We start from the raw sequence: 26,481 nt of genomic DNA, 5'->3' as shown, positions 1-26,481 counted from the left end.
TTATGATTGTCTCCTTGCATTGAACGATGGTCAAAACAATCGTCTTTTGATTTGTACTGCAAAAATAGTTGAAAAGTGTACCATTACAGTCCGGATTCGCTGGTTGGGTCACGACTGCGCCCCGATTAGCGAATCGTGTTCGTTCGTTGGGGCAATTGGCAACTGATCGAAATGCTCTAGACACACGCAAGTGATGAGAAATACGTCACGAAACACTCACATACTTGCACAAACGTTCTGTATACAGGACTGTGATGCGACGGCGGTCAGACGTCAACCTCGTTTTGACATCTATTTTGACATTGACAGTGCTTTTTAGTTGGGTTTGCCCCAACCAGTGAACATTCAACCATCGAGACAGCCCATCTAACGGGCTCTCAACGAGCGAATCGTCACTGTACATTTCAATAATTGAAAGAGAAAGTGAACAAAGAGAGCCTCTCAAAAGCAGATAGGACCTATTGAAATGTTTGGCCTGATTTACGACAAAATCAAATCTGGAGCTCGATTTGAATAGGTCGTATGTGCTTTTGTCGATTAAAAATTCGATCAGTTGGATTCGCTTATTGTAGCGAAAACAGTTGAAATTGAACAAAGTTGATACATACAGCAGAATTCTCACAAAATAAGCTTTCCGTTTCATCATTAAAAGTATCAAAAATATCTTCCATATTGCTACAATAACTAAAATAAACTGATCGAATTTTATATCGACAAAAGCACATACGACCTATTCAAATCGAGCTCCAGAAATACAAGAAGTGTCCAAAATATGTATGCGTAACGGTCAGTCCAAATTACCTGAATCACCCTAAGCGTTTACGCTTCAAAAAAATCGCGTAACGCACATAATTGTTTCGTTAGGATGTTTTCACATGTTATGGCAAGATGAAATAAATTCAAAACAATAACAAAAAGCAAAAGCTTTACTCATCTTCATCCAAAACAGCTGAGCAGTGTATTTTGTAAATTAAATAAGTTTTGTAGGTTCCTTTGAAATCACTGTGTTAATTTAATTAGTAAGTTAAGTTTTTAGAGGATTTTTTTCAAACTCTTGGGGGTTAAAAAATGGGGAACTTGTTTGGGAAATCCAGCAGTAAAGCAAAAGTTAGCAGAGTCACTGAACAGGACAAAGCCGTTCTTGTAAGTTCCTACCTTATCTGCAATAACTGTCGCGCAAAATATATTGATTCTCGATTAAACTTACAGCAATTGAAACAACAACGAGATAAATTGAAACAGTATCAAAAACGGATCGAGCTACAGCTGGAAAAGGATCGTGAAATGGCCAAAAAGTGTCTGGCTACCGGAAGAAAAGAGTAAGGGAATCTCAATATATTTAATTTTGGAAATTGTAAATGGTTTTGAATATTTTTACAGACGAGCGAAAACGTTGCTTCGTAAGAAAAAGTATCAAGAAAAGCTGCTTACCAATGCCGATGCACAAATTGAAACAATCGAAAAGCTTGCTTCGGATATCGAGTTCGCCCAGGTCGAAGCACAGGTCATCAGTGGGCTCAAGGTTGGCAACGAGGCCCTGAAGAAGGTGAACGAAATTCTATCGATCGAGGAGGTCGAACAGATACTGGACGAAACGAGGGAAAGCATAGAAAAGCAACAGGAAATTGACGCCTTGCTAAATGGTGTCCTAACCGAAGAGGACGAGGACGAAGTTTTGGCCGAGCTGGAGGAACTCGTCGGAGGCAAAGACGAGGAAAGATCCACCGAAAGAGAAGACCTCGAAGAGCGTTTACCCGACGTGCCGGAGGATGAACCAGTGCAGGAGAAAAAACGAAAGGAAAGAGGTATGTCATTGATGTTATTCAACAATAACACTAATTTACAGCATTTTTGAACTCGGTAAGCTGATGATCATTTTTAGTGTAGAATCATACCCTGAGTTGAAAACGTGAAGGAAAAAAATATAGTAAAGCGGAATTTTTTTCGACTTTCCATACAAGGCTGTCAATTTGAAATCGATTTTGTTCTATTTTTAAGCAAACTTTCTCGCTTCATACATCTCTTTTTCCGTAAGCAATGCTAATGTTTCAACGTTGAGAAAGAAATTTTTAATTGATTTTTTCATACTGATTGGCCTATATAATCACCACCTATCTCGTATCCCACTGATTTGATGCAAAAAATATGTTCGGATGATCGAAACATATTTTCAGCTTTCTATTTCTGCAAAAAGAAAGATTGAAAATTCGTTGACAGCAACGCAAAATATTTGAGTTATAGTAAATTTTATATTTAATATAAAATTAATATATATATATTAAAAATCGTTCTACTTTGAAGCACGATCTTGAGATCAGAACATAATTCTGGCGTTCGATTTGAAACTAGTGTAATTGGAGTTTGGAAAGGGTATACAGCTTCCGCTCGATAACTGGGCTTTGTCGACAGTCCAGTAAGCGAGCGCCGCTCGATAAGTGGACTGAGCTTCCGGAGCCGGAGGCTATTGTTATATTTTGTCTTGTTTACCGATTTGTAAAATGTGAGGTTATATTTCGCTTATTTTTGACAGATAACTGCTTTTTAACTCGACTTTGCCCCAGTTATCGAGCGCCCAGTTAAAAAGCAGTCTAGTTAAAGAGCAGTCAGTTATCGAGCGGATGCTGTATCTGTTTCTCAGATGCGCAACAACATACAAAACGACATGGGTAAGACAAAAGGGTGACGGTGGATATGATAATGCTTCGGATTGAGATGAACACAGATAAGCAGACAACGACTGGTGAAATTAAGAACACAATTTGACACAGGATAGACTATATTTTGATATAGAGGTTTTGACTGAATTCTTTCTATCTATTACAATATCGAATGGAAGCTCAAAAAGTGAGTGTTTTTTTTTGGGGATGGTGCCGCGGTGCTGCGAATGACCAACACCGATAATATTGGTAATCAGCTTGAAATAATTTGCAGAATGTATAATAAAATAATTTAGGATATTATTTGATTATTGTAAACCCACAACCATGAAGCATGTGATAGTTTTACAGTGTTCTTTGAATTCTCAAGCTAAAATATCGGAAGTCCATATATATGGAATTAGGTTCCGGACATACAAAGTGCTGCTCTACCTGGTCATTCCACAAAAAAAAATACATGTAGCTACACAACAAACTATACACACTTTATAGTATTATCATAGGCTTGATCATGTTTGTTGGTATTTTGGTGTAGTATCCCTAGAAATGGAACTCTCATTTATATTAGCCTTTTTTGGGAGATACTGGTACCCGTTTAGAATATGGCGAGATAATTTTTCGGCAAAAGCAGTCTGAGTGGTAAGCAAACACAGTTGTTGTTCTTACGTTCGACGTTTCGGTTCTTTTATTGCTCACCTAAATATTTTAATTTTCTGGAAGGTTAGACTTTCAGACTTTGCGAACACAGTGAATATCGCGATAGCTACCACAAATTTCAACATAAAATGGAAAGTTTACACTTTCTCTTCATATAAATGCGAAGTTTTGTACATGTTACAACATGAATTTTTGAGATATTACGTGATTAATTAGTTGCAATTTGCAATCCACGGTTGGTGTACGACTGGCTTAAAACTGCCCGAATAAAAAATACAGTAGAAAAACCGAACGTTGTATTGTAACAGTACTATTTAAAACCATATTTTTACAATAGACACCACTGTAAAAATAAAAATACAAAAACAATAAAATGTAATGTAGAACCCAATACAGTATATTGTAAATAAGATTTTTACAATATACTATACGGGTGGTTAAGTATCGTAACAATATAAAAAAATATATTTCTCCATATATATTTTTTTGCAAAACCATACATTATATTGTAAATGAATTGTTATAAATACTGATACGTGGGTTTTAATAAACCGTACATTGTATGGTACACATATGGTTTCAAACAATAAAATGTACCGTAAATATATTGTTTTCAATTGTAGTTTCACTACTGGTTATACATTTAATTAAATGGTTTTGGATTGGTTCTCTTTGGTTATCTTGTATTGGTTTACATTACATAAACCATATAATGTTATATTATCTTGTCATTTTCCTCCTGTTAATGGCATCTTAGGCTTACTAGCATTATGAGAATGCGCTTTGGGAATTCTCCAGAGCGTTTTGGATAACCCTTCATATTGGATCGTCCACGTCTAAGTCTGAGTCGAGGTCTGAGTAGTCTCTGATTGCATTAACAGTTGAAGCTTAGGCTCCCATGCCCCACCAGCCAGATAACTGGGTTTCGCAAACTAAGCATTATTTGTGGCAACACTTTGAGCGGCATGATGGAACTATGCCGAGCGCGCTAAGTATTATTAGACCACTAATGTAGTTGCATGAAGTGGGTGACGAGGTACATAAGTATCATTACAGCGTGCTTAACCGTTTTTGCAATATTGAGGCTCCAGTTTGACCAAAGTTTGAAATACACGGGGAAATACATAACAACCCATGAGAAAACTGTCAAGTTCGATTCAAGTATAAGTTAGGTTAAAAAGCGATCCCACAGACGAACCTATATTAGAATTTCTTTCAGTATTCAGTCCAGTCCATATGTTAAAGATGGCTCTACGATAAAGTACGTCAATCGTATTCCTCTCATCGCACTCTACATACCTAGTCCACCATATCTCTTGGATCTGCAGTTCTTAAGAGATCTGGTTTACTACTTATTTAAACATTTTATTGACTTTAAATTAATGATGATGATTAACCTGGGCTTGTTAGGGGAATATCCGTAAGTAAAAAAAATCGCGTTAAGTACTGTTCCTTGGAATCTTAGTGGAATTCAAAGGAACAGTACTTAACGCGATTTTCTTTTTACTTTTAAATTGATGTTTCAACTTATTCACTTTTTTTCTTTCCTTTCCTTGGCATCAAAAAAGTCACAAACATCAACAAAACAAAGCAGGAAAAAATCTAAAACTGAATAAATAATGAATAATGCACGGAAAAATAATGTTTCGGAAAAGTGAATGGTTCAAACGTAAGAAAAACAGTATAATATATTGTTACATAAAAATCGAATGTAAATGTATAGTAGCTACAATGTGCGAAGCTTTTAGTGAACTTGTAATGAAATGGTTCATTATTGTAGCTGGTACACTGTATGGTGCATGAATGGTTTTCACCAAACACCCTATGGTTAGTTTTTATCCGGGTGATGAGTCAAAGAAGTGCTACTGTAACAATATAAGACGAAAGAAAAACCAATGTTGAAAGAAGGATGAATATTTATTAAATGAATTTGCTTCACATCATAATCTTATTATTAACGCCTATAAGTATTTTTAGACAATGACTGTTGGAAAATATTCGGGTGTTCACTTTTTCAAAGAAATGTGTTATTCGGGGTATTAAAATTTGTGGTACTGGGCCATCCGAGGTGATGGTTTTTGGAGAAATGGAATTCGGAATCATATTTTCGAATCACATAAATTTGCTTTTGTGACGAACAAAGATTTTGAAGTATTTAAAAGTGTTTTTTTATTCAAACCCCTTTTTTACCAAGTGGATTTTACTGCAAACTTATGATAGTTATTTTTTCGTGAAAATATAGACTCATGTCGTCTTACATTCACCCATATTACATAATTTTTTGTATTCAAAATAAATCATATAAATGTTTACTAGAAGTAGTGTTTATTCAATGTGTTAATAGATGATAGATGAATATGGTCTTATATACCAAAAAAAATCTTTTATATTGGCGATTTTCATCGAGAAAATCTGTATTACTAAAAGATCTATCTGTTCCCCTACTAGAACCAGGGGCAAGGTTAAAAGTTGCTTGTCCAAAAACATGTTATTTTTTGTAATTTGTAATTTAGCTTTATTATTAACGATAACCGTTTAGTGTATACACTTTGAATCGGGTCAAGGAGTTACACTGTTCGACAAAAAAAACTTTTGCCGTGATCAGAGACCCCATTAGTAGGGCATAAAAGCGCATGGAAAATGTAGAAAAATGCCATTTTCAAATCTGTTGGAGCACCCCTAGAAACTTTTTGAGATGAGTTTGAATTTTATTCATTTTTGATGGTATAACACGAGCTTTAGAAATCATCATAAATACTATTGAAATACAATATCTTTGAAATGCAATTTTGTGCACCGGTGAGATCTGAGAAGTAACTTTGATAAATTACTAGTCAAAATTTCAGCCTATTACGACATTCCATTTCAAGAATCAAATATGACTTATATAACACAAATCCTTGAAGTTTTCTCTTAATTCAACCACAAAAAGCAAGCCCCTTACTTACCTTACTTACCTTACCGGTCAGGCTAAGGCCGGGGTGGCCTCTGCTGTACATAGTAGCCGCCTCCATTCCACTCGGTCCATGGCTGTTTGTCTCCAGTTCCGCACTCTGCGTAGGGTCCGCAGATCGTCCTCCACTCGGTCGACCCACCTAGCTCGCTGCGCTCCACGTCTTCTTGTACCGGTCGGATGACTCTCGAGAACCATTTTAGTCGGGTTGCTATCCGACATCCTGATGACGTGACCCGCCCACCGTAGCCTCCCGATTTTCGCGGTATGGACGATGGTTGGTTCTCCCAGCAACTGATGCAGCTCGTGGTTCATTCGCCTTCTCCACGTCCCGTCTTCCATCTGCACTCCGCCGTAGATGGTACGCAACACCTTCCGTTCGAAAACTCCAAGGGCGCGTTGGTCATCTGCACGTAAAGTCCATGTTTCGTGCCCATAGAGGACGACCGGTCTAATCAACGTTTTGTAGATGGTTAACTTCGTGTTACGGCGAACTTTATTCGATCGTAGAGTTCTGCGGAGTCCAAAGTAGGCACGATTTCCTGCCACAATGCGCCTCTGAATTTCTCTGTTGGTGTCGTTGTCGTCGGTCACCAGTGAGCCCAAGTACACGAATTCTTCAACCGCCTCGATTTCATCACCGTCGATATGAATTCGGGGTGGCGGGCGCGGTGATTCCTCCCTGGAGCCCTTTGCCATCATGTACTTTGTCTTCGACACATTATTGACTAATCCGATTCGCCTGGCTTCACTCTTTAGTCGGATGTACGTTTCCGCCATCGTCTCAAATTTACGAGCAATAATATCAATATCATCGGCGAAACCAAGTAGCTGAACGGACTTCGTGAAAATCGTCCCACTCGTGTTTATCCCCGCTTTTCTTATTACACCCTCCAAAGCAATGTTGAACAGCAAGCACGAAAGACCATCACCTTGCCGTAACCCTCTGCGAGATTCGAAGGGACTCGAGAGTGTCCCTGATACTCGAACTACGCACATCACTCGATCCATCGTCGCCTTGATCAACCGTATCAGTTTTTCCGGGAATCCGTATTCGTGCATAATCTGCCATAGCTGTTCTCGATCGATTGTATCATACGCCGATTTGAAATCGATGAACAAGTGATGTGTGGGCACGTTGTATTCGCGGCATTTCTGCAACACCTGGCGGATGGCGAACATCTGGTCCGTTGTAGCGCGTTCACCCATAAATCCAGCCTGATATTGCCCCACGAACTCTCTTGCAATCGGTGATAGACAGCGGCATAAAATTTGAGAGAGTACCTTGTAGGCAGCGCTCAGTAGTGTGATCACGCGGTAGTTCCCGCAATCCAACTTGTCGCCCTTTTTGTAGATGGGACACACGATACCTTCCATCCATTCCTCCGGTAGTACTTCCTCCTCCCAAATCTTGGTAATGACCCAGGGTAGTGCTCTCACCAGTGCTTCTCCACCGTATTTTAGAAGCTCGCTTGGTAGTTGATCTGCTCCAGCGGCTTTGTTGTTTTTCAACCGGCCAACCTCCTCGTCAATCTCTTGAAGGTCAGGGCCCGGAAGTCTTTCGTCCTGTGCACATACTCCTAGATCTGTTACCACGCCACCTTCGGTACTTGCAACGTCGCCATTGAGGTGCTCATCGTAATGCTGCCGCCACCTCTCGACCACCTCACGCTCGCTCGTGAGAATATTCCCGTGATTATCTCGGCACATGTCGGCTTGTGGCACAAAGCCTCTGCGCGAGCGGTACAGCTTCTCGTAGAACTTTCGGGTGTCCTTAGCGCGGTACAGCTCTTCCATCGCTTCGCGATCTCGTTCTTCCTGCTGGCGCTTCTTCATCCGGAAGACTGAGTTCTGCCTGTTCCGCGCCTGTTTGTAACGTGCCTCATTCGCTCTCGTACGGTGTTGCAGCATACTCGCCCATGCTGCATTCTTCTCGTTTTTCAACTGTTCACATTCGCCGTCGTACCAGTCGTTTCTGTGATTCGGAGTCGCGAAGCCTAGTGCTGTAGCCGAGGTACTACCTATGGCGGATCGGATGTCCCTCCAGCCATCTTCAAGTGTAGCTGCGCCAAGCTGCTCTTCCGTTGGTAGGGCCACTGCTAACTGCTGCGCGTAGTCTTGAGCCACTTCTACGTTACGAAGTTGCTCGATGTTGAGCCGCGGCGTTCGACTTCGACGCGTGGTGATAACTGTCGAAAGTTTTGAGCGCATGCATACAGCAACTAATGTCGTTTTCGTTTTTGCGGTGGAGCTGCACCGGTGTAGCACTTTTGCACCGAAAATGTTCGTTTTTGATTTTCGTGCTGCATCGGTGTAGCACTTTTTCTGCACCGTTCAAGATAGTGCAGCACTCCAAAATTCGAGAGTGTAGCGAGTGTACACCGTGTCCACCAATCAACGCTTGCAAAGTTGTAAATATTTTGGTTTTTATTCACGCACACCAATGCAACTGCACCGAAAATGTTCGTTTTTGCAGTGAAAAGTGTAGCACGAAGCGGTGTAGCACCGCCGCAAAAACGAAAACGACATAAGTAGTGATCCGAATCTATATTCGCTCTGCGGTATGTGCGGACGTTGGTTATATCTGAGAAGAATTTACCGTCGATTAGAACGTGGTCGATTTGGTTTTCTGTTTGATGGTCGGGTGATCTCCAGGTGGCTTTGTGGATATCTTTGCGGGGGAAGAAGGTGCTTCGGACTACCATACCACGGGAGGCTGCAAAGTTTACGCATCGCTGGCCGTTATCATTCGATACGGCGTGCAGGCTGTTTCGCCCGATTACCGGTCTGTACATTTCCTCCCTTCCTACCTGCACGTTCAAGTCGCCGACAACGATTTTCACGTCACGCGGCGAGCAACCATCGTATGTTTGCTCTAACTGCGCGTAGAACGCTTCTTTCTCGTCATCGGGTCTCCCTTCGTGTGGGCAGTGGACGTTGATGATGCTGTAGTTGAAGAAACGGCCCTTAACTCTCAACATGCACATCCTTGCGTTGATCGGCTGCCACCCGATCACACGTTGTCGCATCTTGCCCAACACTATAAATCCTGTTCCCAGTTCATTGGTGGTGCCACAGCTTTGGTAGAAGGTAGCCGCTCGATGCCCGCTTTTCCACACTTTCTGTCCAGTCCAACAAAGTTCCTGCAACGCCACGATGTCGAAGTTGCGGGGATGTAGTTCGTCGTAGATTATCCTGTCACATCCTGCGAAACCTAGTGACTTGCAATTCCATGTTCCAAGTTTCCAATCATAGTCCTTATTTCGTCGCGTGGGTCTTTGCCGATTGTATCGAGTCGTATTTTCTCCTATGTTATTCGCAATGGGGATTTTTACGGGTGGCTTATTGGGCCTACGCCAACACTCCTGTCTCGCCGGAGGGCCATCGTGCCAGTTCTGTTTAACGTCCCAACCAACACTGGGACGACCACGCTGATGGGGCTACCACCTTGGATCTAGCTGGGCGTGGTGCAGCGTTTCTTACTCAGCCGCTGGATGCCAGAACAGACGCTGTTTGAGCCGCACCTCCTTGGTGAACAGACACTCGGATCGTACCTCCTCAATCTAGCTGAAGTCAGAAGGACAACAGTGCCCCTATGCTTATCTAATCATAACAAAATAACTAGTTTACTTTCATTTGACTTCGAAATGCTACACTTATGATCTAAATAATTGAATTCAAATTTTCGAGAAGAAAATCCGGTCGATTTTTCAAATTACTAACGTGGTAAGCCTGTGTAAAAAAAATCTAATACATTTATATTTTGCGATCAGTACAAAAAAAAAGTTTCCAGTGTTTTCGTGGGTTGTCTATATTTACTTAATGTTTCGAAGAACCTCCTAGCCATACCAAGGTGGTAAAATTGATAACTTTATTGGAATAAAACAAACCTATATCAATACAATAAATTGAAGCTGGCATTGCGCAGAAAACATGGTTTAAGTTCACGACTGTTCAAAACAATGCAACCCAAAAAAATGCAAGCCAAAAATGAGAACATTCTTCATTTACTATTAGTAATCGTACAAGCACTGTTGTTTTCATCACGTTTTAGTTAGTTTCACAATAAAGAATGTGTATGTTGGGGCATTACCATTGAAGACATTTTTATGAAACTTCCAAAAATATTTCCAATCTTAATTTCAAGCTCAATAATGTCCTCCACGATTGTAAAATTGCTTTATAAGTTCCAGCGGCACAGGGTCTGGAACCATTTGGGCAGGACATCTATTTTGGGTACTTGTGTCTATAACTCAGTCAATTTAGAACCGATTGACTTGATTTTTGTGACACGATCAGATACGCATAGTATATAGCTATGTGCAACAATTCAAGTCAATCGGTTTGGAATTGACTGAGTTATAGCAGCAAGTGCCCAAAATAGGTGCTCCTGCCTAAATGGTCCTAGACCCTATTAGTTAATATAGTGTTAAATACTATCTATCCAGAAGCACTAAGGCGAATTAATATAATTTATTTACTTAAGTCCAAATTTGTTTCAATGCAGAGGTCGTTGGAATTTGAATATATTTTCCGCATCGTATTAATTTTTTAAGAACATGGAACTGCTTGATATCCACCAGGTCAAGCAATCTGGAACGCTTACTTAGATACACACCAAATCATTGAAAAGCATTCTCATCCATATGCGATATATGGATATTTAAATTTGGGCACGACTCGAAGTTCGATCAAAACAAAATACTTCCTTGAATTAAGTGGACGTAGTGTATTTTGCCTGAATTGTGATCCTAATCCATCGCATTCGAAATCGCAGTTTATTGGTATTTAAACATGATTATGAAAGTAACATTTGATGTCAAACGTTACAATAAACGACACAAAGTTTTTGAAAACTGCAATTAGAACATTACATTTATTTGGAAAAGTTTTTCCTTACACTCATGCTGACCTCAATGAATTAATCTAACTTTCTTCCTGTGGATCCTTTGTAAACATATCCTAAAATTTCTCGTATAGCTTTCCAGAATCATACTTAGTTAAACCAGATGTTTGAAATACAATTTTCATCTTCTTCAGTCAGAGACTGAAAAATACATTAACACTAGAAAACGGACGTCACATCTAGTGACCTAGTGGAGAACTTGTAAAGAAACGTTTCCTCCTACTGGAGCGGAAATCCATCCAATATTCCGAGGCATTCGAAGCATCCGAAAGACTGACGCTGCACGGCATTGACGCATAGAAGTTTTTTAAATGGATATGAATATGGGCGTGCTTTATGGGATTAGATTAAAAAAACCTAAAAGATTTTCAATATATAAGCCAGAGTAAAGCCTTCGCGGATATTTATCAATGAAACGGAATGCCGTAATAGGTAGAAATTTTGACTAGTTATTTATCAAAGTTACTTCTCAGATCTGTGAAAATTACAGCGTTGCACAAAACTGCATTTCAAAGATACCGTGAGGTGCCCATATTTCGTGCACTTAAGAATTCTCAAAGTTTGATAAACGACTGAAATTTTACCATAAAGTATATCAAATTAATTTCTTCGATAATATTTAGTGCTGGCACTGTAGCTCCCAAGAAAAATATAAATTAGGCAACTTCACATTATACAAGATAGTTACAACATTAGTTTTGATTTGTTTGGAAGTGCCAAATTTCGTGCAGGGGTTCCAAATTTCGTTCAAAATGGGTCCAAATTTCGCTCACTCTAAAAGACGCAGAATTCGCCTAAATATGTTAATTTTCAAAACGTAGCATACTCGTACAATACCAATGAAACCATAACGTGTAGATAAAATCGATGTCTGTGACGAAATATGAGTGAATATTTGCTGTTTCCAATGTTCGTCCCGGATGTTTACATAAAGATTTCCAAAATCCTTCTGTAGTTTTAAGGGTTATTATTTTTGACGTTTGTTTTGCTCTTTTATTGAAATCATAATAAAACAATATATTGTTTGCTATTTGAATCAAATTCTCACTAACTTTACTGATGGTCAGTAATGTGAATTAATTCATTGTTTTAATTGTAGCTTTTTACCTTTCTATTATGTGCCATTAATAGGCACATTCTTCGGGAGGTTAGTTCTAGTTAAGTGTCGTCTTCCAAATTTGTGTTCTGGCAATAAGGCTTACGGCAAAAATTTGCTTGAATGAAACTAGCAGCTGTAAGCTACAACTCCCAATGTTTGGGTATATAAAATCATCCCGAGCTTACTTAGTATCCCCACATTTATAAATTTGTTTATTTTTTTTTCAACGTAGTTTATGAGCAATCCCTAGCTAATTTTAAACCAATTAAAATAGTTATTAGAACTATTATTTATAACCGAATCATGCAATGCTTTTGTAGCCATTTGTACACATGAACCTCTAAAACAGAGTTATGAAAAAGAGTGCACGAAATTAGGGACCCATACAAATTGTGGGTTCCTAATTTCGCCAACAACAAAAATGTTAAAACAAAATAAGAAAATAACATTTTTAAGTAATTTCATTACGTATTATAATAAAACATATTGAATTGAAATAATCAAACATAAATTGGAATATTTACATTTGATAGAGATCGAAATATTTGTTCACTTCCGTGAGTGTTGATTTTCTCGTATCTCTGAATATGGCATCTGCTATTTGCATACATTTGCAATTTATTTTTCAATCTTTGACATAAATCAAATTTTTTATTTCTTTTTTTTTGCGAATTGTATTGAGATCAAATACAGTTTTGAGGTTATAGCTAATTTTGGATGATTCCGCTGTTAATTAGATAATAATGCTCTCAGTTGTCAGAAGTTAGCGAAGTTTGGGCCCGCACGAAATTAGGGCACCCCACGGTATTGTATTTCAAATGTGTTTATGATGATTTCTAAAGCTCTTGTCGACCCTTCAAAAATGAATAAAATTCAAACTCATCTCAAAAAGTTTCTAGGTGTGCTCCAACAGTTTTGAAAATTGCATTTTTCTAGGGAATCGCGCCACTTTGGCGGTGGCTTCTATTTATATTCGTCTGTTTTCCACTATAACTCAGTCAAATTTGAACCAATTGACACAACTTTTGGAATGTGGTGAGATAGGTATAGTATCTACCCGTGTACAACATTTCAAGTCAATGGGTTCAAAATTGACTGAGTTATAGTGGAAAACAGACGAATATAGAAGCCACCGCCCAAAAGGCGCGATACCCTACATTTTCCATGCGCTTTTATGCCCTACTAATGGGGTCTCTGATCACGGCAAAAGTTTTTTTTTTGTCGAACAGTGTTATTAAGTATTTTACAAACTTTTTGTCGACTTCTAAACTACCTAGGTGACTCATATCGCTCCGCCTTGTCTTACCTTTTGCAGATAAAGCCTTTTCAATAACTACAATTTTCAATAATATTATGACATGATGTTTTTTTCTTATTTCAGAACCCGAACGCGCTGGAAAAAAGATCGCCCTGGAGGCTTAAATGGTGATAGGGGTAGGACGACTCGGTGTGAAAAGCAAAACCGAAAACGTTTTGGATACTTAGACCTGTTCAACACGACCGATGTTGAATGATCGATTCACTACTCTAACTAACTGATAAGAACTGATCCGTCGATGCGCCGGATGTGCCGGATGTGCAAAACAATTTAATTTGTACTAAAGCCATTATTTTTTGTTGCCGATATATGAAAAGAACTCGTAAGTTCCGCTTTATACGCAATTTGGTGGAATGCTTTTCGATTAAAATGGGATTGCGTATTTTCAAAGGTACGGTTGTTATTACTTAGATCCCTAAAATCCATGTTCTTCAATAAGAAAAAAGATGGACGCGTTCTACAAATTTCATCATTAATTGTTAATTCAAATTGTTGTGAAAATTGTCTATCGTTGTTGTATCTAGAAAATATCAGAAAAACTGAGAGAGAGCTCGGAGATACCATTGATGTATTCCTAGCTTTCAAACTATTGACCTATAAATAAATTTGATAAAGTGATTTCTTTTTACCCATGTGCAACTACGTTTACTTAACCCTTTCCTTCCCACGACTTTGAACAATTTCTATGCCAAGAAAGCTTTTCTGAAAAAAGTGTTTGAACAAAAGTTTGCAAATTTGCCAAATTTTCCGAAATCAACGAAAAAGTTTTTAGTTGTAAATCAATAGTCTTTTGATTATTTATCAATAGTTGTACTATTGAAACAAGTAGTTGGCAGTTGGGTTCACCTAATGAGGTTACAATCATATGATAAAAACTATTACATCATCTAATTCCGTTTGTCTCGAGTTCGTCGAAAATCGATGGTGCTCTAGAGCAACCATGGGAAGTAGAGGGTTAAGCTGTTTTAACCTTTCAGGACGTGCGCCATCAAGCTGAAGCTGAAGCTGAAGCTGAAGCTGCACCGCGCTCGCGCTGTATACGACGAGCGAGGTTTTTTGGTAGTGTTGTACTTTTTACAACGGCGCGCGTCCTGAAGGGTTGAATATGTTGCCTGTTTAATACAATAATCATTTTCATTAGGAAACTATATTCGCGTGCCAAGTTTTTTTTTTCGTAGTGATATCATTTAGTGACTTGCTAAACCATTCTAAATATCCTGTTACGTTGTGAAAGTATCACCATAAACAAACTAATTATGTGTTTCTTTTTCTTGCTCAGGCTTCTAACTGTTCCGCCGTTGCGAAGTTGGAGTTCGCTGTAAATGTTTTAAAATGACTGACTGATGATGTGGTTGAGTCATGTTGTGGACGGTGCTTTTGCAGAATAGGGTAAGTGATTGTTTCGTTGTTCTCTTTTCGTTTTTTTGCTATTTGTTTTGTTATTTAGATTATTATTGCTTCTGTTAGGTATTATTTGGGTCGTTAATAAAAGCCTTACTGACGTTGCAATAAGGTCCTGAATATAAGTCTAAGCCTCTATCTCAGTTATTGGTTCACAATCTGTTATTTTGCATAGATAAATGTGATATTATAGATTATTTTTTCCTGATGCAAGTTTTGAAAAAAAAAATCTTACCGATTATTTTAAGGCATTTTAAAAGCAAAGTTACTTAAGTATGTTTTACATATTTTGCCAATTTTAAAACAACGGATCATTTATAAACATCGAATCCCACAGCTCGATGCGTTTGAAATCAGGAAAATTAACAAACGCAATACCATCATTAGTTATGTTAAGGCACTTGAATGTTGGTTTGGTTTCCTTTACTGGTTCCCAGAGTAATTCCTTGGTGTACTCGCAATTCGGGTCTCCCTTGGTGGCAAATGATGAGAATACATCAACCATCGTTTGTAGTGCGCGATACTCAAAACTATCTTCCGTGGGAACGCTTTCGGTAAAGTTAGAGAACAAGTAGGATAACTCATCAGCATGTGCCGTACCCCGATAAGTTGGGTCGATCATCATAATACGATAATGGTTGAAGGACTCCGAATCGACGCAGAAACGATATACGAATGTCCGTCCGAATGAGTTACTGTTTGCTCTTGCCAGGATAGTTCGATGTAAACTATGCCAGAACGCTCGATCGGTCATCATGTCAACATATCCTTCAAAGTTTTCGATCGACGGTTCACTATCCGGATAGTACAGTGCTTTCATTTTGGCAGCAAAAACCATTCTTTGTTCCGGAGTAATGTTCAAATGAGGAGGCACATTTTCTACGAATAATTGCGGATTCCGTAAAGTTTCTGGTTGATGTTTGATCATTTGCATTAATAATAGTCCTTCTTCAGAAGTGCCACCTATCATTATATCGATCTTGTTACCCCATGCCTCCCTGCTCATTTCCATTGGGTCTTTCGGTATCATGCATACTTCAGTGGAGTAAGGTTCAATGGTCGGGCCGAAAGGCGTAATGATACAGTCTTTTGCGTCGTCTGGTCCTACCAATTTGCTCTGGTTATTGATAATGTCCTCTGGTTCAACGGTTCGCAAATAACTGAGCGCATCCTTTTCTGAGCCATCTCCACTCCATCCAACAGCTTTGGCTAACTTTTTAACCCAATTACGCTGAGGAGACAAAGTCCAGCTGCCATAAATGCTTCCAGACATGATGATAGCACGCTTGAACAATTCTTTGGAAGTTTCGGAGATAAGATGGAATTGTACAGAGCATCCACCGGCGCTATGCCCGAACAATGTGATTGCTTCAGGATCACCTCCAAATGAAGCAATATTGTCGTTGACCCACTTAAGAGCCAAATTTTGATCCTTCAAACCGGCATTCCCGGGTACTCCATCCTCGGGAGATTGACAGCACAAAAAGCCTAATGCTCCTGTACGATAGTTGAAACTGACCAGAATGACATCTTTCTGCATCAGGAAATCCGGACCGTACTGCTCTGTCCCGCTGGTACCCTCTGTAAAACCACCTCCGTAAATGTAAACCATTACAGTCAGCGGCTTTGGCGGGTTCACCTGTTCATGAAAGTTAAGAGAATTTGATTGTTAGATCATTAATGCACACAGGACGGTTGCATGAATCAGACTCACAGTTTTCGTGAACACGTTGATCTTAAGGCTATCTTCGCTTCCCACAATCTTGTTGACACGGTGATCGAAATGGTAGCATGGGGGACTCTGATGAGTGCAGTCCAATGGTTTGGTCCATTTTTCTGGCGCTACCGGAGGCTTTATGAAAGTATTGGAAACAGCATAAAATTATTATTTTGCATCATAGTGAAAACATGAAAAAACGTATTAGGGGGTTGGCGCCATAATGGACACCCAAAGCAAATGAGCAAAGAGAAAAACTAAACACATTATCAATAGGGGTAGGCGGGGCATAATGAGCAGGTGGGGCATAATGAGCACCTTGTATTTTCACTGTAAATTTTCAAATTAACAAAACAAATTGCTTGATTGTAGCCTTATTATCTAAAATCCAATGAGTTGATGACAAAACATTAGTCAAAAAATCCGTTTACCTTGAAAAATTAATCAAAATGCGTAAAGTGGTCATGTACTGGGAAAATATTATAAGAATCAGGTGACCTAAACTAAGGTTTTGGGTATCGAAATCAAAACTTAATGGGCATCTATTGATTTTCTTGATATTCCCTAGGCCAATGAAATGTATTTGTAACACTTTTCAACTATTTGTATAATTATTTTGTTGAAAAAATATGCTTCAAAGAGTTGGTAGTAGGGTGGGGCAGAATGAGCAACTAGTGATAAAATAATGAAAATGGTAAACATCTTCAACAAACAAATTTTAATTTTGGTTTTCTCTGTTTTGATGCATATAGTAAGATTTTGTTTGTAACTTTCAATTTATTAACTTGAAAATTTCAGTATCTGTAACTCATCACCGTTTAAAAATTCCTCAATAGAAGACTCATTGAAACCCCACAGTTCCCTACAAATTAAACCCCGTAATCCTTTCAAATTCTCATTGATTGTTGCCGGTATGTTTTATCATGGACAAGAATAGTCAATTAGCATTTGATTGTGTACAAAACTGATATTGATCATCCTGCCCCACCTTGGGTGCTCATTATGCCCCACCCCCAAAACGCAACTCGCGATTTTATACGTTTTTAAAAACATAAAATTCTACAACATTTATAACTTTATTCGGAATTTCAACGATTAGCTTTTGTCAGTTAAGGTTCAAATGAGGATTGAACGTTAAAATTACACATTGGTTGCATTTAATTTACTGGATTTGGTGGCAAAATGCTTAGGCTGCTCATTATGCCCCGCCTACCCCTACTCTTACAACTTTAGTTTCACTCACTACAATACTACATGTTTATTAATAACAAGTATTTTTTTTTTTATTTTGAGGAAGTAATGAATTGTCAACCGTGTATCTTTTCGGGCTGGAAAAAAGGTACGGGGCCAAATGGACACCTCTGCATATTTTATTGTATAACTTCGATTACATCGACCAGTTAAGCAATTTGCCTACGGAGATCAATACTAACATAAAATCAGACTAAATTAAAAAAAAAAATATGCATGGAAATCGTAGGGTATAAGCTTCAGTTTTGGCCAGTCTGGAGTTTTGGCCATAGTGCGGTATTGAGCCTGTTGCGATCTAAATCGGCGTAAATTTTATTTTTACTAGTAGATCCTAATACAATATGTTGATTACAGCTGTGAAAACCACACATTTTGATTAAAAACTAGAAGAAAAAAATATATTTCCTTAAAAAATCTGCTCCCATACATCTATTTTGGCCAGGGTGCTTCTAATTTGGCCACTCCCATAAGAAATACACGTGATTGGCCAAAATAGAAACCAAACTTAAGAATATGGCCAAAACTGAGCTTCTATTTTGGCCAGTGCAACTTTTAATACAAAAATCAAGTATTGGCTTGATTTCTGCATTTTTCCTTCAAAATATAGATTGAAACCTTTCATCTGACGCATTGGTTGTTTTCATATGATTATTGGTTATTTTAATAAAAATGATTTCCCTTAGACTGGCCAAAACCGGTGCCCGCACCCTATTGATTTTTTATAACTCTCCGAAACGTCTAAAAGTATGCAATGCGCTTACATCCATTTGTAATGGCATGCAAGTGTTCATTTCGCCCCGAATCGACTACAAGATTGAAATTGTTATTTGGAGTAAATTCTGAGGGGTCAATTGGGTTTTTAAATTTTGTTATATGTATTTATTTTTTGATTTTATACGAAAGAGCACCTTTTTCTGAACCACTATGATATTTTTCAGATTTTTGGAATTGTATTTTGGTACCTAAAATCCATTTCAAAGAGATTTTTTTAAATCACCTTTTGACAGCTGGGCAACTGCTTGACAGCTCCACGGTACAGAATGTGACGAGGGGTGATTCGACAAATTGCTCCCATACAAACTTCAAATTAATTTGAAATAGGATCCCGTCCACCAACATTCATGAAAATTTGGATTTCGGTTCAGTTTGGCATGCAGATTCAGAATATGACATTATCTTAACTGCCTATGATCGCTTATCACCGCTAAAAAAGCCAATTGATTCCCTTATTAAGTATGTGATTCTTATTTTCATTCAGAGGTGGGCACATTTCCGTTAACCGTTAATCAACGGCATTAAATATTTTTTAACGATTTAACGTTTCAGTTAATTTTTCAAAACTAACGAATTACGTTAACGGCGTTAACTTTGGCGCTCGTTAAATCAACCGTTATTTTTTTATAAATCGTATCATTTTGTTGAATGTTTCAGTGTTGCTTTTATTCTGATTCATATGTCAATAGGACACGAGCGGTGTAGTAATATCCATCTCATTACCACAGACGTGAAACTTCGAACATTTTTCGATTCAAATCATACCCAAGTAACCATACTGTTCTTCTTCTTCGTTCTGGCCAACTAGCACCCTTTCGGCGCCAGTTGTGTTTTACATCGGCGGGTCTAGGAGCTAAGCCTTCCGACGCCGAGAGAGACAGCCACCACACCTGAGACCCTACATATCGAACCCATGAAAACATGGGTCGGGACCTACGACTTTACTTCCTATCCGAGGGAAGACGTGATCACGGATTTTATGTCTCAGAAATTCCCATCGGCGTCGACGGGAATTGAACCCCGACCGACTGGGGTGAGAGGAAACCACGCTTACCACTAGACCACCGACGCCGACTAACCATACTGTTGAAGCTGTAAGGTACCCCGGGGCAAGTGAGAATCCGGGGCAAGTGAGACCTACAGCTATTATTTTTATTATTATCTATTTTTAAGGCAAACGTTCTTCGTGGAAAACATAGGCACCACATCAACAGATATTTTCAATACAAAAACAGTTATTGTTTCCACCATAAAGAAACTATAAATGTAATTTTTGTTCATGGGCCTCGTGGCGGTGGGGCTAGAGGCGTCAGTCATCTAGACGTTTCGTAAGCCTCGGAGTGTGGGTTCGATTCCCGCTCCAGTCGGGGAATACTTTTCGTCAAACGGAAAATTCTCCACTGGGCCACTAGGTGTTATGTGTGTTGTCCGTTGTCATATGTTAGTGCTTGTTCAGTCTGTACAACCTCTGGTTGAAGACGATGTAGTGTCTTTTTTTTATCATTTTCAATTACTAAGTGAGATTAACGTACTCTAGGGGTTTGTGGGGCAAGATGGCCACCCTGTGTTAAGCATAAATTTGCAACAATAAAATATTGTCTGCATGGGTTGTGATAATAAACAATGCTTCATGTTTATAATGTGCGAAAAAGTTACTATTAGTTTGAAAAATCTGCTATAAAATAGTGTTTGAAGTTTGAGTGTTCAAAAACAGTGTTTTCTTATAGTATCAGGTCATCTCATTTTAAGGATTAGTAATGAAATAACGTCGCTTTAAAAATTATTTTTAATTTTTAATGGTGTCTATTTGTGACTGTTGTTAAACCTCGACAATAAAATTTCAATGTTTTAAATTAATTATGTCATATAAAAAATGATCAACATAGTGTAATCATTCGGGGCAAGATGGCCACCTGTGGTAAGGTCTATGTCGCCATCCAAAAACCCATCTAAGGCAGCCTCAAAACTGTTAATGATGTTTAGAGATACTGCGAAACCACAGAACATTGCTTTTTCATATTAGTTGGAGCAGTTAAAATTAACTGCGATGGAGATGATACCTCAGAACAACTTTGAAGTTATTTGGTATTGAACGGTGATTGGTTTCATTAAATATTTTGGCGCAGGGCTGAAAAATCATAGCTAAAACCGCCATAAGAGGGTTTGTTACAAGCCATTGAATTACAGTATAATGCAAGAAAAGAGTAGTAATGTATTTGCAGATAAATCGTTTTGAGAGAAACACATTCCGAGTTCGGAAATGCTAGTATCCAAGAGATTGTTTTTCAGTGCGTCGGGTATTCTCGCTTATGTATTTTTTTTTCGGATTTTTCGGTGGACGATCGGAGAATCAGCGAGTGTTGTGAACGAGTGCACATTTAATATGGTTTGGACCGTTTGCATGCTGAGACCAAAGCCAAACATAGAAAACCAGCTCGTCAGGATTACCCGGTGAGTTCGTTCCATATTATTACTTTTTATATTTGAACATGACATATATGGGGATTTCGGAGGGGTAGCCTAAGGAAGTTAAATGAACTGGTTTCCGGGCAAATGTTCGTGGGGTGGCCAGACTTTGTCACGAGATAACAATTATCATGTTGTTTTCCGAAGGTCTCCAGTGAATTTAGCTTACCCTGCTACAACAAACCATCAGGTAGATCATTCCGTTCCGGTATGACTCTGCAGCCATAGGTAATCCTTGCGCTGATGGTGGATACACAATCATCATCATCATCATCATAAATCGTTTTGAGAGAAACAAGTTTGCTGAAAAAGTGGATCAAATCATAGAACATTTTCAAAGAAATTCCTATCAATTTTATTTCAAACAATATCATGAAGAAAATGTTGGCAAATACCACACCCTCTGTAGGCAAAGCGTTGTGGATGAATCGACCTTGGTTTATTGAACGTTGCTTAGGGATTGAAGCACACTAAATGTAAAAAAATAGCTCTGTGGCCATCTTGCCCCATATGGCAAAAAATCTATGTCGAAAGTAGCATTTTTCAAATGAATTTATTTTGCATTTTTAGTGTAAAATAAAATGCTTTTTTGTGTTAAGAAGATAGAAAAGACATGAAACAAAGGGGATGAGTGTTGAATAGCCATATTCTAATGAAAGTACATGGTCCCAAGGCGCCTAAACATATAGTGGCCATCTTGTCCCACAACCCCCTACTAAATTCGTCGTTTAAAAATAGAATAACAAATATAGTCAAACTTTTCCGGTTTCAGGATAATATTTAGAGTGCTTGCAAATTATTTCAAGCGAAAATGCTGTAATTTATTTTCATTTATTACCTTTATTTAATTGCTTTCACTTGCCCAGTGCATTTCAGCATCTGGGGCAAGTGAGACCTATGAGAGTAAACAAACACAATTTCATAGTTTGTTCTCGCTTTCTTCAGCTTAAGTCGTAATTGACACAAAAGTGAAGTAAAAATCGGCGTCTTAAGTAATAAATCGTTGAATTATACTTAACTACTTCTATTTTGATGATGAAGCTATTGCTTAAATTGGGGAAGTCTTGGGGAAAACAATTTTTTTTGCGAAACCATATAATTTTCAAATGTTTGTCTATTATTCTATTATTTCTTCGTTTTTCGCTGCAAAATGAGTTTTTCTGAGTGGTAAGGAACCGTCCATAAATTATATAAAAAAGAAAGCTTCCTATTCAAATTTCACGATTTAAAAAAATCTTTATTATGTAAAATTATTTAACATAACATCTGTAATACTTGAAACACCCTTTGGTGAGATTCATCATCTATGTAATATGAAAAGCAAGTTTTGAAATCTTCCATCATTTAACTTTATGGCGTTTTTTGTGTAAAAAAATCAATTGGTTTTGCACGATCTGCTAGAGTTAGATCTTTTTTTTCTCAGTAATTCTTTATTATCTGTGTTACGTAATTTTTGTACGGTACCACAAAACTCTTCCAACACAAATTTCTGAACATAATTATTCGTAATGACATACTTATACTTATGCTACCTTACAAGCAGCAACTATATTAAGCCATATGTACAAACATTCCGAATAGGTCTCACTTGCCTCGTGAAATGGAGTAAATGAAGATCTGCTACACTTTTCTTTATATGCATGATATATAGAATTTAAGAATTTTGAAACAGTTTTAATTCCCGTTAATATGAAGAAATATACCAACAATGTGTTTTAGAACCATTGAAATTATAAAATTATTTATGCTTAGAACTTTTTGGCATGACAAAATCAAACTAGCACATTTTTAGGTCCCACTTGCCCCGGGGTACCTTACGTATAGCATACACTACCCGTCATAAGTACGGACTCACACAAAGTATTGCAACAATATTGCATCACCCTGACTCACCTCGATATCTTCAAAACCAGCACACCTACGGAAATGTCGCCTTCAGAAAAGTTGTTGATTTTGATCTTCTGAATAACTTTCCTGAAGACAGCATCTTTGTAAGTCCTCAGGTTTTGAAGATATCGATGTGAGTCAGGGTGATGCAATATTGTTGCAATACTTTTTGTGAGTCCGTACTTATGACGGGTAGTTCGTTCATACAAAAAAAATTAAATTTGTATGGACCGTGACCTTTGCCTAAACGACCCCCCACCCCCTCCCCCCAGGGTGACCACATAGGGGAAGATGCCCACGTTAAGGAAGAGTCCAATTTAAAGCAATAACATGTTTCCTTCCAAATGGAAGAAACCATAAACCAGTTTTAAGTTTTACTACTAAAAAAATCAAATTTGAAAAAAGTTTGATTTTCAGAATTTCAGTTTTAATGCGACGTACAACGCGCCACTAGCCATAGCTAATGCCAGGATGCAAAATTGTGTAAATAGGGGAACTACGGCCATAACGCCCACATTATTTTTATACCTTTTTCAACTGGAATCGTTAAAATAAGAATAAAAATTGCTCTTAACATTTAAGTTTACATATTTTTACCATAATAATTGTACAAAAACACAAAAAAATGCTTTTTGTTACTTTTGATGTAATTTTGACCTGCCATATTTTTGCACTTTTTTGTGTAAACTAGTGTAATGAAAGTGTGTGATTTTGGAGGCAAAGTGAAGATACCGCTTTTTTTTCATTCGGGCCGGCCGCGTCGTCGTCGTCGTCAATTTGAATGTGCACATCGTCGTACCCGTGTATAGTTGTAGCGGTTCAGTGTGATTTCGGAGAAGAGGCCAGTTAGTGGAAGATGCTGCAGCACATACGCACTGGACACTTCGAAGGAGGTTTATTGATGAGCTCGTTCCATTTTATCATAATAATTAATGCTAAAGGATGTATAAAATTCTACTCTTGTTTTTGTGTATTTATCTAACAAATATTGAAAAGTTCGTCATGTCATGTGTCGGCGCTACTTCCCAATGCACATTCAGTTGATAATAAATATTTTTCCTTCATTTTTTGCATTTACAAAAAAATTTGAATGGTTCGCCATCTTCGGTGTCGACATCTGTAATATTTTAGTCAAAATGAATAAATGTTTTGACTCAAGTAAAGGTTGCATGAATCACATCACTTACCAAAGTGAATCCAAATCATGTGACTCTCCCCCTCCCCACTAACAAAAACTCCTTCCCGTGACAGTTGTGGAGAAAATGAGGTGATCTCGGTCTCTAGTAGCAACGTACGTCACACTAACATTCCTTTCCTTCCTCGATGGCCGTAAGGACGTGGCCGGCGCCGTTATTGACTTATAAAGTCTAGAATTCTCGAACTGTGCACATTAAGAGCGGTAGTTACTCCCAAGCTCCGTTTGTTGGTTCCTTCTGCAATTTCGATTGTTCTGGTCAATCACGGAGTAGCAACTACGAATTGTACGGTCATCTATGCTCATGCTCATGTAAATTGACTGTGATATGTGCGGAAAATATTTACTTGCTTTCGAATGAAGTTACTCAAAGTTTCACACATGTTTTTTTTTCTGTTTATTTCTTACTTTATGTGAATCCCTGTGAGTGGTTTGGTAGATACAAAATTTGTATATTTTATAAAGGTAATATCAAAACTTTTTTCTCGAAAGTCATTATGTATGTTATTCATGCTTATGTGAATACTTAAATCAACGGATCATTTATAAACATCGAATCCCATAATTCGATACGTTTGAAGTCAGGAAAATCAATAAATGCAATATCATTATTAGTTATATTGAGGCACTTGAATGTTGGTTTGGTTTCCTTCACTGGTTCCCAGAGTAATTCTTTAGTGTGCTCACAATTTGGGTCTCCTTTGGTGGCAAACGACGAAAATACATCAACCATCGTTTGTAGTGCGCGATACTCAAAACTGCCTTCCGCGGGAACACTTTCGGTAAAGTTAGAAAACAAATAGGATATCTCATCAGCATGTGCCGTTCCTCGATAAGTTGGATCGATCATCATAATACGATAATGATTGAAGGACTCCGAATCGACGCAGAACCTATATACGAATGTCCGTGCGGATGAGCCACTGTTTGCCCTGGCCAGGATAGTTCGATGCAAACCATGCCAGAACGCTCGATCGGTCATCATATCAACGAAACCACCAAAGTTTTCGATCGACGGTTCACTGGCCGGATAGTAAAGTTCTTTTATTTTGGCACCAAAGGCCATTCTTTGTTCAGGAGTAATGTCCAAATGGGGAGGTACATTTCCTACGAACAAGTGCGGATTCCGTAAAGCCTCTGGTTGAAGTTTAATCTTTTGCATCATTATTAGTCCTTCTTCGGATGTACCTCCTATCATTACATCGATCTTGTTACCCCATGCCTCTCGGTTCATTTCCATTGGGTCTTTTGGTATCATGCATCCTTCAGTGGCGTAAGGTTCAATGGTCGGACCAAAAGGTGTGAAAATACCGTCTCTTATATCCTCTGGTCCCATTAATTTCTCCTGGTTATTGATAATGTCCTCTGGATTAACTGTTCGCAAGTACTTGAGTGCGTCTTTTTCTGCACCATCTCCACTCCAGCCAACAGCCTTGGCTAATTTTTCGACCCAGTTCCGCTGAGGAGACAGACCCCAACTACAATAAGTGCTTCCAGACATGATGATTGCGCGCTTGAACAATTTTTTAGACGCTTCAGAGATAAGATGGTACTGTACAGAGCACCCACCCGCGCTATGTCCGAACAATGTAATCGCTTCAGGATCACCTCCAAATGAAGCGATATTGTCCTTGACCCACTTCAGAGCCAGATTTTGATCCTTCAAACCAGCATTACCGGGCACCCTATCCTCGGGAGATTGACAGCACAAAAATCCTAGTGCTCCTGTACGATAGTTGAAACTGACCAGAATGACGTCTTTCTGCATCAGGAAATCCGGACCGTACAGCTCAGTTCCGCTGGTACCCTCTGTAAAACCGCCTCCATAAATATATACCATTACGGGTAGCGGCTTTGGCGGGTTCACCTGTTAAAGGGAATTAAAATGATTTCTAATGCATAATGGTTACAAGAGTCATACTTACAGTTTTCGTGAACACGTTGATCTTGAGACTATCTTCGCTTCCCACGATCTTGTTGACGCGGCGATCGAAATGATAGCATGGGAGACTCTGCTGAGTGCAGTCCAACGGTTCGATCCATTTTTCCGGCGCTACAGGAGGCTTTACAAAAGTTATTAAAAACAGTATAAAATTATTAATGTGCATTCCAATAAAAGATAAAACAGATTCTGATAAGTTAGATGACACTGTTTTATTTTAAAATCACATTTACTACTAGTTACATCTGCTGTGTATTC

At 38.4% G+C, this 26,481-nt stretch overlaps 1 protein-coding gene across 1 annotated transcript; it reads left to right on the top strand.

Moving 5' to 3' along the window:
* Positions 1-906: 906 nt before the first annotated feature.
* LOC109408666 (charged multivesicular body protein 6) lies at positions 907-13,980 on the top strand. Its single transcript, XM_029879976.2, has 4 exons — positions 907-1,143; positions 1,210-1,319; positions 1,381-1,805; positions 13,654-13,980. Exons 1-4 carry the CDS (start codon positions 1,069-1,071, stop codon positions 13,692-13,694), a joined length of 651 nt encoding a protein of 216 aa, XP_029735836.2. The 5' UTR covers positions 907-1,068; the 3' UTR covers positions 13,695-13,980.
* Positions 13,981-26,481: the final 12,501 nt, after the last annotated feature.

The sequence above is a fragment of the Aedes albopictus genome, chromosome 2, assembly GCF_035046485.1.
Source record: "Aedes albopictus strain Foshan chromosome 2, AalbF5, whole genome shotgun sequence".
Classification (NCBI taxonomy): domain Eukaryota; kingdom Metazoa; phylum Arthropoda; class Insecta; order Diptera; family Culicidae; genus Aedes; species Aedes albopictus.
Note: the sequence above shows the minus strand (reverse complement) of the source record. Positions and strands in the feature narration are given on the sequence as shown.